The sequence below is a fragment of the Taudactylus pleione genome, unplaced genomic scaffold (genome assembly GCF_031769625.1).
Source record: "Taudactylus pleione unplaced genomic scaffold, aTauple2 ptg001431l, whole genome shotgun sequence".
Classification (NCBI taxonomy): Eukaryota; Metazoa; Chordata; class Amphibia; order Anura; family Myobatrachidae; genus Taudactylus; species Taudactylus pleione.
In genome coordinates this window covers 321,734-334,171 of record NW_028285830.1, presented here as the reverse complement: position 1 = coordinate 334,171, position 12,438 = coordinate 321,734, and the positions used below count along the sequence as shown (strand labels likewise).

The 12,438-nt window shown below is 49.3% G+C and overlaps 2 protein-coding genes across 2 annotated transcripts in view; one reads left to right on the top strand and one right to left on the bottom strand.

Annotated features, from left to right (window-relative positions):
• The window catches only part of SYDE2 (synapse defective Rho GTPase homolog 2), a 151,846-nt gene extending 143,816 nt beyond the window's left edge, over window positions 1-8,030 (top strand). The window contains exon 7 of the mRNA XM_088463699.1: window positions 3,673-8,030. Coding sequence (XP_088319825.1) covers window positions 3,673-4,130 — 458 coding nt within the window. The 3' untranslated portion in view covers window positions 4,131-8,030. The remainder of the gene's footprint in view (window positions 1-3,672) is intronic.
• A 735-nt stretch (window positions 8,031-8,765) lies between these two features.
• The window catches only part of DNAI3 (dynein axonemal intermediate chain 3), a 174,089-nt gene continuing 170,416 nt past the window's right edge, over window positions 8,766-12,438 (bottom strand). Inside the window, exons 23-24 of the mRNA XM_088463700.1 lie at window positions 11,870-11,992; window positions 8,766-9,031 (exon numbers count right to left, since the gene is read on the bottom strand). Of these exons, the coding sequence (XP_088319826.1) occupies window positions 8,888-9,031; window positions 11,870-11,992 (267 nt within the window). The 3' untranslated portion in view covers window positions 8,766-8,887. The remainder of the gene's footprint in view (window positions 9,032-11,869; window positions 11,993-12,438) is intronic.

Sequence of the window (12,438 nt, the reverse complement as noted above, 5' to 3'; positions counted from 1 at the left end):
CATGTGTGGTGCAGTATGAGGTATCTATCCATGTGTACATGTGTGGTGCAGTATGAGGTATCCATGTGTACATGTGTGGTGCAGTATGAGGTATCCATGTGTACATGTGTGGTGCAGTATGAGGTATCCATGTGTACATGTGTAGTGCAGTATGAGGTATCTATCCATGTGTACATGTGTGGTGCAGTATGAGGTATCTATCCATGTGTACATGTGTGGTGCAGTATGAGGTATCCATGTGTACATGTGTGGTGCAGTATGAGGTATCCATGTGTACATGTGTGGTGCAGTATGAGGTATCTATCCATGTGTACATGTGTGGTGCAGTATGAGGTATCTATCCATGTGTACATGTGTGGTGCAGTATGAGGTATCTATCCATGTGTACATGTGTAGTGCAGTATGAGGTATCCATGTGTACATGTGTGGTGCAGTATGAGGTATCCATGTGTACATGTGTAGTGCAGTATGAGGTATCTATCCATGTGTACATGTGTGGTGCAGTATGAGGTATCTATCCATGTGTACATGTGTGGTGCAGTATGAGGTATCTATCCTTGTGTACATGTGTGGTGCAGTATGAGGTATCCATGTGTACATGTGTGGTGCAGTATGAGGTATCCATGTGTACATGTGTAGTGCAGTATGAGGTATCTATCCATGTGTACATGTGTGGTGCAGTATGAGGTATCTACCCATGTGTACATGTGTGGTGCAGTATGAGGTATCTACCCATGTGTACATGTGTGGTGCAGCATGAGGTATCTATCCATGTGTACATGTGTGGTGCAGTATGAGGTATCCATGTGTACATGTGTGGTGCAGTATGAGGTATCCATGTGTACATGTGTGGTGCAGTATGAGGTATCCATGTGTGGTGCAGTATGAGGTATCCATGTGTACATGTGTGGTGCAGTATGAGGTATCCATGTGTACATGTGTGGTGCAGTATGAGGTATCTATCCATGTGTACATGTGTAGTGCAGTATGAGGTATCTATCCATGTGTACATGTGTGGTGCAGTATGAGGTATCCATGTGTACATGTGTGGTGCAGTATGAGGTATCCATGTGTACATGTGTGGTGCAGTATGAGGTATCCATGTGTACATGTGTGGTGCAGCATGAGGTATACATCCCTTCGCCCGCACATGATACTATGCCATGAATGACGTGGGTCTAGTTGGATGGCGCTGGGTGAAGCGGTTATCTGCGTTTCCTGGCATGGTGCTGAATGAGGCCCGGGCCGCAGATTGGCGTTTCGGCAGGAGGTGACCAGGGTCCCCTCTCCGAGGACTTATGAATGTTTTGCGCATTGACAAAAGCTCTTTAGGTTGGTGAGTGTGTTAGAGAGGCTGCGTACACGGGTGATCAGAGCAGGGTGTGTGCGCCACGGTCGCCATGTTCCTTATGGTGCGGGCGTTATCCTGTTAGCATACTGGAAGGGGTAATAGGAGACGCACACGTGATTGTGCCTGTGTGGTTATGAGGTGTACAGGGCACTGAGCAGGGCGTACACTGTAACGGGTGGTCCCGCAGCCCCTCAGTGACCCCCTCAGTGACCCCCTGGCCTATACAGTGCAGGGAGGCAGCTTGTTCACAAAGAATCTTTTTGTCACTATATTTATATCCACGTATAGCTCAGGAAATGTATTTTGTCACCGGAACGTCCATCTTCCCACACACACACACGTTTGTTTCCGCTGCCTCCTGCTATAACCACAGATACTCAGCTCTGCCCGCTCTCTGCGCCCTGCCCGCTCTCTGCGCCCTGCCTGCTCTCTGCGCCCTGCCCGCTCTCTGCGCCCTGCCCGCTCTCTGCGCCCTGCCCGCTCTCTGCGCCCTGCCCGCTCTCTGCGCCCTGCCCGATCTCCGCGTCCTGTCCGTTTGCTCTGTGGTTGTATCTAAGTCCGCCTGGAAGGTGTCTGGTGACTTCCCCTCTATATATCTCTCTAAAGGGGTTGGGTGTGATATATCCCAGCAGTCAGATTACTGACACCAAAATCCTGACCGGGTCTAAATCCCGGCAACCATAATCCCGACACGGACTAAATAACGACAGAGGCATAAGCTAGAAATGGACAAAATCATGAAAATCAAAATGCCGACATGGACAAAATGCAGACAGGTCACTGTACCGTTGTGGACAAAATCCTGACACTGTATTTTCACTCCATACGGGCGGCCACTGTCCAGCAAACGGACATACCTACAGACGTGTCCTCATACAGCCATATATTAGCTGGTAGCATCACTTACCATGAATATGAGAGTGAGGACATTATTATTTCTTTTGTTGCACAATTTCCACCCATATGGGGACTACAAGTCTCAGCATGGGAATACCTCTCATTATTAAACACTGGGTGTGCGACTTTAGTGATACTGTGAGTATGGGTTTATGAGTTTTTTTTCTCTTTGTTGCACAATTTCTGCCTGTATACAGGATAAATACATTGCCGGGATTTTTATGTCTCTATCTTTTGTATGTCAGTATTCTCTCCATGTCGGTATTGTGGTTGTCTGTATTCTCTCCATGTCGGTGCTGTGGTTGCCTGTATACTGTCCATGTCTGTGTTCTCTCCATGTCAGTATTGCGGTTGTCTGTGTTCTCTCCATGTCGGTATTGCGGTTGTCTGTGTTCTCTCCATGTCGGTGTTGCGGTTGTCTGTGTTCTCTCCATGTCGGTGTGTTCTCTCCATGTCGGTGTTGCGGTTGTCTGTGTTCTCTCCATGTCGGTATTGCGGTTGTCTGTGTTCTCTCCATGTCGGTGTTGCGGTTGTCTGTGTTCTCTCCATGTCGGTGTGTTCTCTCCATGTCGGTGTTGCGGTTGTCTGTGTTCTCTCCATGTCGGTATTGCGGTTGTCTGTGTTCTCTCCATGTCGGTATTGCGGTTGTCTGTGTTCTCTCCATGTCGGTATTGCGGTTGTCTGTGTTCTCTCCATGTCGGTGCTGCGGTTGTCTGTGTTCTCTCCATGTCGGTGCTGCGGTTGTCTGTGTTCTCTCCATGTCGGTATTGCGGTTGTCTGTGTTCTCTCCATGTCGGTATTGCGGTTGTCTGTGTTCTCTCCATGTCGGTATTGCGGTTGTCTGTGTTCTCTCCATGTCGGTGTTGCGGTTGTCTGTGTTCTCTCCATGTCGGTGTGTTCTCTCCATGTCGGTGTTGCGGTTGTCTGTGTTCTCTCCATGTCGGTATTGCGGTTGTCTGTGTTCTCTCCATGTCGGTATTGCGGTTGTCTGTGTTCTCTCCATGTCGGTATTGCGGTTGTCTGTGTTCTCTCCATGTCGGTGCTGCGGTTGTCTGTGTTCTCTCCATGTCGGTATTGCGGTTGTCTGTGTTCTCTCCATGTCGGTATTGCGGTTGTCTGTGTTCTCTCCATGTCGGTATTGCGGTGGTCTGTGTTCTCTCCATGTCGGTATTGCGGTGGTCTGTGTTCTCTCCATGTCGGTATTGCGGTTGTCTGTGTTCTCTCCATGTCGGTATTGCGGTTGTCTGTATTCTCTCCATGTCGGTGCTGCGGTTGTCTGTGTTCTCTCCATGTCGGTGCTGTGGTTGTCTGTGTTCTCTCTCTGGGATTTTGATGTCGGTATTATGTCGGCTGGGATTTGGTTACATCACCTTTGATGCTTTGTTTGAAAATTAACAATTTTGTTTTATTCTTTTACTTTGTAGTAAAAAACGACTCCCCCAGAGAAGCCCCCCGCAGTAGTGCTGAGCGGCAGCCATGTCTGCGCAGGAAGAAGCCGCGGCCGCAGATGCTCGTACTGACCAGCTCGGAATTGTCCGGCGTGCTGAGGCCGAGAGCTGCCCGTCTGGACAGTCCGTCCAGTAACCGCTATGCCGGAGATTGGAGCAGCTGTCAGGGCAACCTCTTCATAAGCCCGAAAGAGGAAGCGGATTATGCGAACGGCCCCTCGGAGAGTCCAGCGCACAGGGACCCCTGCGTCCAGGCTGAGGACACCAGTCAGCATGTAATAGCCAAAGAGCGGTCACTCAGTGCCCTGATCAGTGTGAGTGCCGGGGACGAGGGGCCGGAGGTCAATCTCCAGGACCTGCAGGAGAGCATCGACACTCTGATAGGGAACCTGGAGAGAGAACTCAGCAAGAACAGACTGAACGTCAGCTTCTAACTCCTTCTACTTGTCATTCCCAATATTATCTCTTCTCATTAGAAGAATAATTCTCATTTAACCCCCAGAGGGTCTACGTGTGTACAGCGGCCAGGTGGCAGCGGACAATCTCTCGTCGTCGTCTTCCTGTGAGGTATGAAACAGGATTTCCAGGAAACAAACACTTATTTGGTACGTATCCTCTTAGAGGAAGGTGGTGGCTGCCGGCTCAGTGATTTGCTTTTTAGGGTTATTTAAATGTCCCTCAGTGGTCAGGTCTAACCCATCCTGACATGGCTGCTGGTCTGCCAGTGACTCCTTCTATGAACACCAAGTGGGACTCCCGGCACTGCTCGTTTGTCTATTCTTGCCATTTTGATAAAGTTTTGTAAAACATCCATAATGGGGGGAGGGGAGAAGACCCCGAGTTCCTGGTGTATATACAGCAAATTAGGACCTACAGTGACTGAAGACCGTACTTGGGCCATGTGTTACCTACGTAAAACCTATTGTAACTTGTTACATTTCAGGAGCTCATCCAAGCTGGAGGTATCTGCGCTAGATGGCGGTTGTAGGGGAAGATATTTCTCCTGTGCACAGCAGGCGCCATGTCTTCAGGCAATGGCCGATATTTCCGGTACTGTCATAGAACGGGAAACTTTACTAATGTTTGCGAATGTTTCTCAAAAGGCTTTTTCTTATTAGATCGGCTTTAATCACACATCTAGTGACCCGCTAAAGTGTCTGAACCTATTTAGGTAACGGTATTTCTTCATATCGACAATTTGCACGCAGCGCTCCATGGCGGTATTTCCAGGCCCTGTGGTTGCAGAGTAAACGCCTCCTTTATTTCTCCCTCCTTGTCTGGTGTCTGGCTCTGGACGATATGACGGCTGCGTTGCTCTCCCGTTGTTAGCGCACAAAGAAAACTAAAGGGGCGGAGCCACTGAGGGTGCGTTTAGGTAACAGTGCAGGACTCTGCCTGGCAAAAGACAGGAAGGTGCTGGTGGTCCATGCCGTCACCTGCCCCCATTAGTCCCCGCCTCTGCTCTGCTGGTGGTCCATGCCGTCACCTGCCCCCATTAGTCCCCGCCTCTGCTCTGCTGGTGGTCCATACCATCACCTGCCCCCATTAGTCCCCGCCTCTGCTCTGCTGGTGGTCCATACCATCACCTGCCCCCATTAGTCCCCGCCTCTGCTCTGCTGGTGGTCCATGCCGTCACCTGCCCCCATTAGTCCCCGCCTCTGCTCTGCTGGTGGTCCATGCCGTCGCCTGCCCCCATTAGTCCCCGCCTCTACTCTGCTGGTGGTCCATGCCGTCGCCTGCCCCCATTAGTCTCCGCCTCTGCTCTGCTGGTGGTCCTTGCCATCACCTGCCCCCATTAGTCCCCGCCTCTGCTCTGCTGGTGGTCCATGCCGTTTCCTGCCCCCATTAGTCCCCACCTCTGCTCTGCTGGTGGTCCATGCCGTCTCCTGCACCCAATAGTCCCTGCCTCTGCTCTGGCGCTGCTCGTCCATTGGGCGGTTTGTGTTTCCTCCATTACGACTCTGGGCCTTGGACAGTCAGCCAATCCACCCCTCTCTCTGCACCCCTGGTAAGGGTATACAGCGGCGGGTATAAGCTGGCGGCACACAATGCCTAGAGGAATTGCAGGTAATATATCTGCACAGCTTCTTGTTCTGATTTAAAGCAGAGGTGTGCAGCCTGTGCCGCTGTACTAGGCTCATTGCCATCTGGGAGTTGTAGTTCTATTACACCTAAGGCCTGATCTGCAGCATTGACAATCTGCATTCCCTGACACATGTGATGTAACTTATAAGACTGCATCTCATTTCTGCACTTTTGTTGTTCTTTGCCCAATATCCTATGCCTAATAAAGCTGTGATGTCAAATAGAGAAAAGGTCCTGGGGAGAAGTGCTGAGAGTAGGACTGGCTGTAAGCGGCAGAGCGATGTGACTGTAAGGGGTAGCCCGCAGAGCGATGTGACTGTAAGGGGTAGCCCGCAGAGCGATGTGACTGTGAGGGGTAGCCCGCAGAGCGATGTGACTGTAAGGGGTAGCCCGCAGAGCGATGTGACTGTGAGGGGTAGCCCGCAGAGCGATGTGACTGTGAGGGGTAGCCCGCAGAGCGATGTGACTGTGAGGGGTAGCCCGCAGAGCGATGTGACTGTAAGGGGTAGCCCGCAGAGCGATGTGACTGTAAGGGGTAGCCCGCAGAGCGATGTGACTGTGAGGGGTAACCCGCAGAGCGATGTGACTGTAAGGGGTAGCCCGCAGAGCGATGTGACTGTAAGGGGTAGCCCGCAGAGCGATGTGACTGTAAGGGGTAGCCCGCAGAGCGATATGACTGTAAGGGGTAGCCCGCAGAGCGATGTGAGACTGTGGCTGTAAGCAGTAGCCCGCAGAGCGATGTGAGACTGTGGCTGTAAGCGGTAGCCCGCAGAGCGATGTGGATGTAAGGGTTTAGTCCGGCAGTACACGGACTGCTGCAAGGACATACATGTAGCTCACATGGTGATCCCTATCAGTGCAGGGTACAGATGCCAGCTGGGGGCAATACATAAAAGTAGAGACTTTGGAGGACTTTTGGTGCCAGCAGCCCCTCAGAGCGCCAGGTGCCAGCAGCCATTTTGTGGGCTGCACATTATTCCTGTGTGCGCTGCCTATAACATACCCGGGAACCACGCCGACATTATTTGTTCCTAGTACCATTCCTTTGCTGCACTCATGAATATGGGGGAGCCCACACAACGTTTGTCCCCAATGTATACCCAATATAGAGATTAAACTCCACCGACACTATGCTAATCTATATTAATATACAATACTATTGTACATATTAGCCCTAACCGTACACCAGTAATAACATGTATCTTTCATGGTACCTGGCATATTGCTAGAAGAAATATATATATCTATACAGAGAGAATCACAGTATATATTGACAACATAATTCAAGTGGCTATTTAATAAGTATATATGTATATAGAGATCTCTTATTGTGACGATAGTGAAGGTGCGATCTAGGCAGCTGGCTGGAGATTGCAGTGAATCCTCCTCATGCGGAATATAACAGCCAGCCCCAATATCTGTCATTACACTGCGCTCAGTAACTAGTGACCTCATGTCCTGTCACAGTGATGTCACTAGTGCCCCAGCCATGCAGGTGGCAGGTACACCATAAGAGGGTCTCTCATTATATATAATGTACCAGTGCGGCCCGTTGTGCTGGGCTATAGACTTCTGCTGGTCGTACTCTGACAGTACTGGTTACTGCAGGGTTCTATGGGACTACACTATAGTATATCGCCAGCTGCACCCACCCTGAGGATGGGGGGGGTAACTGACAGAGGGGGTTCATGGGAAATCCTGGGGGGTTTGCAGTGTACGGGGATAAGGTACATAGGGGGAGATGGATCAAGCTTTGGAGAGAGATAAAGTGGAGACGTCACCCAGCCAATCAGCTTCTGTCATTTCTCTAGCAGTCTTTGCAATGAGAGAAGCTGATTGGTTACTTGGGGCAATCACTACACTGTCTCTCGCTCCTAGACTTGGTACATCTCCCCCATAATGTCTTTATTACCTCCAAGCTCTATTTTTGTATGTAACTAAATACAATATTTTTTTAAAGCAGCCGGAGCCATTTTATAACAAAAGATTGAAGTATTTTGGAAATGTCTGTATTATTGTTCTACGTACAGCGCCGCCAAGCTCGCGCTCTTTGGTAGTAATTATACACAACCCAACGTGAACCTGGTTGTGCTTCTGACATGTTGAAAGCTTCTGCTCTTATTAAATGCTTTAAAAATGTATTTTCTACATTGTAATTTATATATAAATATATATTATGTTTTTCTTGTATTCGACAACTGTTACAGCACTATCCGGTAAACTGTTAATATTAAATACCCCATAGTTTCTTCTGCCTCTGATTTTATTCATTGTCCAATTGCCGGATGCTCGGATTTGGTGAGGAGAATGTGCCGGGTGCGTGATTTATACAGGACCTCAGTCCTCTCTACCACACTAAGGACCAGGGAGATGCTTATAAATGACTCTTCCCTTTGGCTTTAGGGGGTCAGTATACAGATGTATCACAGCAGTACACAGGGCCCCCTCTATGTCCCATCCTTACCCACAATACCAGAGGGGTAAGTCCGCCCCCGTCTTCCTTTTAACCAATCAAACTAGCTCACAAAATATAAATAAATATTTCTTACATTTCAAGGGGCTAAATGATTTACTCCTGTCTAATATCCATCCAAAGCCAATTGGCTTCCTAAGCACAAGCTGCGTTATCATAGACTGACTCAACTATCCGTCGCATTCACCCGCTCACATACCAGGATCTACGCATCAAACCAGTTTGGTTCTTTGGATGGCGCTGCCGATGGAAGGCTCCTCGTGTTACTAGTCACCGTCATCTGATGTAAGTCTTCCAAGTGGTCATTCATCGTGTTACCTAACATAGGAATCCTGCGCTTATTAATGTCACATAGTGGTGTTATATGCTGTAAGGATAACCTCCTCCTATATATTATATTCCTGCACATGGTAATAATATACATATATTCTATATATTACTCCCGCTAATCTCTGACATCATATATTGTACACAGCAGACGCAACACGCTGCCCACACTTCCAATCTCCCTTTTATTCTTTAATACAACAAATTGCAGACGTTACAGAAGTGTGTGTGTGTGTATGTATGTATATATATATATATATATACACGTATACATACTATTTATATCTATATATAACAGTTAAACCTTTAGCTTTTCACAGTTACTTCTTCAGCTTCTCTTTTGATCCCAAGTCCTATGAGAACGGTGTCCTGACAGGCCAGGTACGCGGCATATTCCTGATTTATCTCCTCGTCGTGCTGTTCTTTAGACTTTGCCGGCGCAGTGGGTTCCTATGAGCCAAATAACACCCAGTTATATCAGCGCTGATAACACGGCTACTTATCTGATAAATGGGACATGACGGACTACGTCTGACTGTATGTGATTAGTCCGTGTTTCCTGCTCTTGTTCCGCCGCGTGGATACATGTAATCTGATGCACATATATGTGTAGTTGTATTATAAGCTGATGAGGGACCTTGGGGGCTGCCTGATGTTTGTGCCATCTCTGTGCCAGCTACATCGCTAGGAGCCTGGCATGGTCAGACCTGGGCTGTTTGGTAGTTTCTCTCTCACCATGGCTTAGTACATCTGCCCCATAATATTATGTATAAGAAGAATCACCCTCTCGGCTCCTGTCATGTTACAGGCTGTGTAACCGATTGGCTGGTAGTTTATCACTCTCATCAACAAAGAGAAAAACAAACTCTTCTATTATCACAGAGGATCATTTCCTGCCCAGAATCTATTCTCCTCTCTCTATTCTATAGCTAATAAGCTGGGTACACACTATCGTCCAGTTTATTGTTCTGACGCGAAACGCTATATATCGCACACATTCGCATAGTGTGTAAGCCTGATCCGACGTTGCTGGCCGTCGTTCATCGCTCCGTTCCATCTGCTATGCTGCACGTCTGATAGGACACTGCGATGTGCTGCGTGTCAGATGGGGCGCTGCGATGTACAATGCGCCGCGTGTCAGATGGGGTGCTGCGATGTACAATGCGCCGCGTGTCAGATGGGGCGCTGCGATGTACAATGTGCTGCGTGTCAGATGGGGCGCTGCGATGTACAATGTGCTGCGTGTCAGATGGGGCGCTGCGATGTACAACGCGCCGCGTGCCAGATGGGGCGCCGCGATGTACAATGTGCTGCGTGTCTGATGGGACACTGCAATGTATTGCACGTAAGATGGGGCGCTGCGATGTACAATGTGCTGCACGTCTGATGGGGCGCTGCGATGTACAATGTGCTGCACGTCTGATGGGGCGCTGCGATGTACAATGTGCCGCGTGTCAGATGGGGCGCTGCGATGTACAATGTGCCGCGTGTCAGATGGGGCGCTGCGATGTACAATGTGCCGCGTGTCAGATGGGGCGCTGCGATGTACAATGTGCCGCGTGTCAGATGGGGCGCTGCGATGTACAATGTGCCGCGTGTCAGATGGGGCGCTGCGATGTACAATGCGCCGCGTGTCAGATGGGGCGCTGCGATGTATTACACGTAAGATGGGGCGCTGCGATGTACAATGTGCTGCGTGTCAGATGGGGTGCTGCGATGTACTTGATGTAGTGTGTACACAGGACCACACATAGTGGATAGGGGACACAATTAACTGAATATATCGCGCCACCGTTTGGAAGATTGCACACTGTGTACGCTCTATATTGTGTGTTCTGGGATGATTGTCGCATTGTTTGTAAAGCTGGATACACAATGTAACACTGTGGCTGAGACTAATCACCTACAACTGTAGTGCGATGTAATTACAGCAGGAAATAGGAGGTAATGCAGAGCCCGGCCGCCATCAGCAGTGTGCAGCTGAGCTGGAAAACGCTTGTTAAATTATACCCTCCTGGCGTCTGTCCGTAGTTCACAGTACTAGTAGGTGACTGGGCCCCTCGTTATATAAATGTGCCTGGTAGGTGACTGCGCCCCTCGTTATATAAATGTGCCTGGTAGGTGACTGCGCCCCTCGTTATATAAATGTGCCTGGTAGGTGACTGCACCCCTCGTTATATAAATGTACCTGGTAGGTGACTGCGCCCCTCGTTAGATAAATGTACCTGGTAGGTGACTGCGCCCCTCGTTAGATAAATGTACCTGGTAGGTGACTGCGCCCCTCGTTAGATAAATGTACCTGGTAGGTGACTGCGCCCCTCGTTAGATAAATGTACCTGGTAGGTGACTGCGCCCCTCGTTATATAAATGTGCCTGGTAGGTGACTGCGCCCCTCGTTATATAAATGTACCTGGTAGGTGACTGCGCCCCTCGTTAGATAAATGTACCTGGTAGGTGACTGCGCCCCTCGTTATATAAATGTACCTGGTAGGTGACTGGGCCCCTCGTTAGATAAATGTACCTGGTAGGTGACTGGGCCCCTCGTTAGATAAATGTACCTGGTAGGTGACTGCGCCCCTCGTTAGATAAATGTACCTGGATGGAAACTAATAACTGGAATCTATTTGCAGTACAAATTATTTGTAGTTAAATGTGTCCTCGATGCGACTAGGACTCACCAGGAGACTGTGCCGATTAATTTTACATGCGACACTCGTATCTCTGTGTGTTACCGAGTCTGAATCTATGTATGTTTTACAACCCCCTATTTCCCCCACAATCCCCTCTATCCTCTATCCTCCCCCGCACCCCCAGGTGCAATTTATACTGTGTATGCAGCAACGTGCCTGACGCCATAATGCAAAACGCAGCTGGGTGGGTAGGAGGCCACAGTTATTACAGTGCTGGAAGGCCTGGGTCACGCTGAGCAACGCTGACGCTGTGATGTCTGTTTCCTTGTTCTAGAGTAAACGGAAAACAAATTGCTTTGTGTGAGGGTCTAGTACAGCCAACAATCCCTATGGTCAGCTGGTGGGGATCAATGCACATTGGAACTGACAGCCGATATTATCAGACACTGGTGAGGTCTCCGGGTGGCAGCACTAATGCCGCTAAACGTGCTCCGGCATGGCCTGGGCCATCCACACTACGCCGTACGGTCTGGGCGCCATGTGTGACAGAGGTCCTGTCTCAGTCTGGCCAATATTTATATAACATCTGGGGGTCCCCTTTCCCTCACTGACCCAGAGGACCCCGATGGCTGGAGAGTCCCCAGAAGCTGACACTTACAGTTTTCTTGCCGTGGTCTCTCCGCTCCAGCGCCATCTTCTCCGCCGCTCGGAAGGTTTTTCTCTGTTCATAATATTCCAAATGTTTTACTTCCCTGTCACAGTAATGCTGGAGACCGGCGCTCTGTGGGGAGAGGGGAACGCTGCACTATTATCCTGTATTTGAATGTGTCAGTAAAACTGCTGAGATTGGTAGAATTAGGGGTGTGTGGGGGGATCCGAGCTGCGACTTCTATCCTATGGTCCTATCGCTCTCTTGTTACTACAAGTCCCAGCATATCAGATGGACAGCCAGTTACACGGTACAGGCCTGAATTAGGCTGTGGATTACTGTATGAAACGCAAACAAATAAACATAAAATAGCACGGATGGCGTAGTGGTTAGCATTCCTACCTCCCAGCACTAAGGGCTTAAGTTTGATTGCCAGTATGGCCCTGACTGTGGAGTTTGTATGTTCTCCTTGTGCTTCCATGGGTTTCCTCCAACACTTCAAACACATACTTACATACGGTATCGTAACTGGCTCCTAAACAATGATCCCTAGTGTGTATGAGCGGGGAAAGGGAATC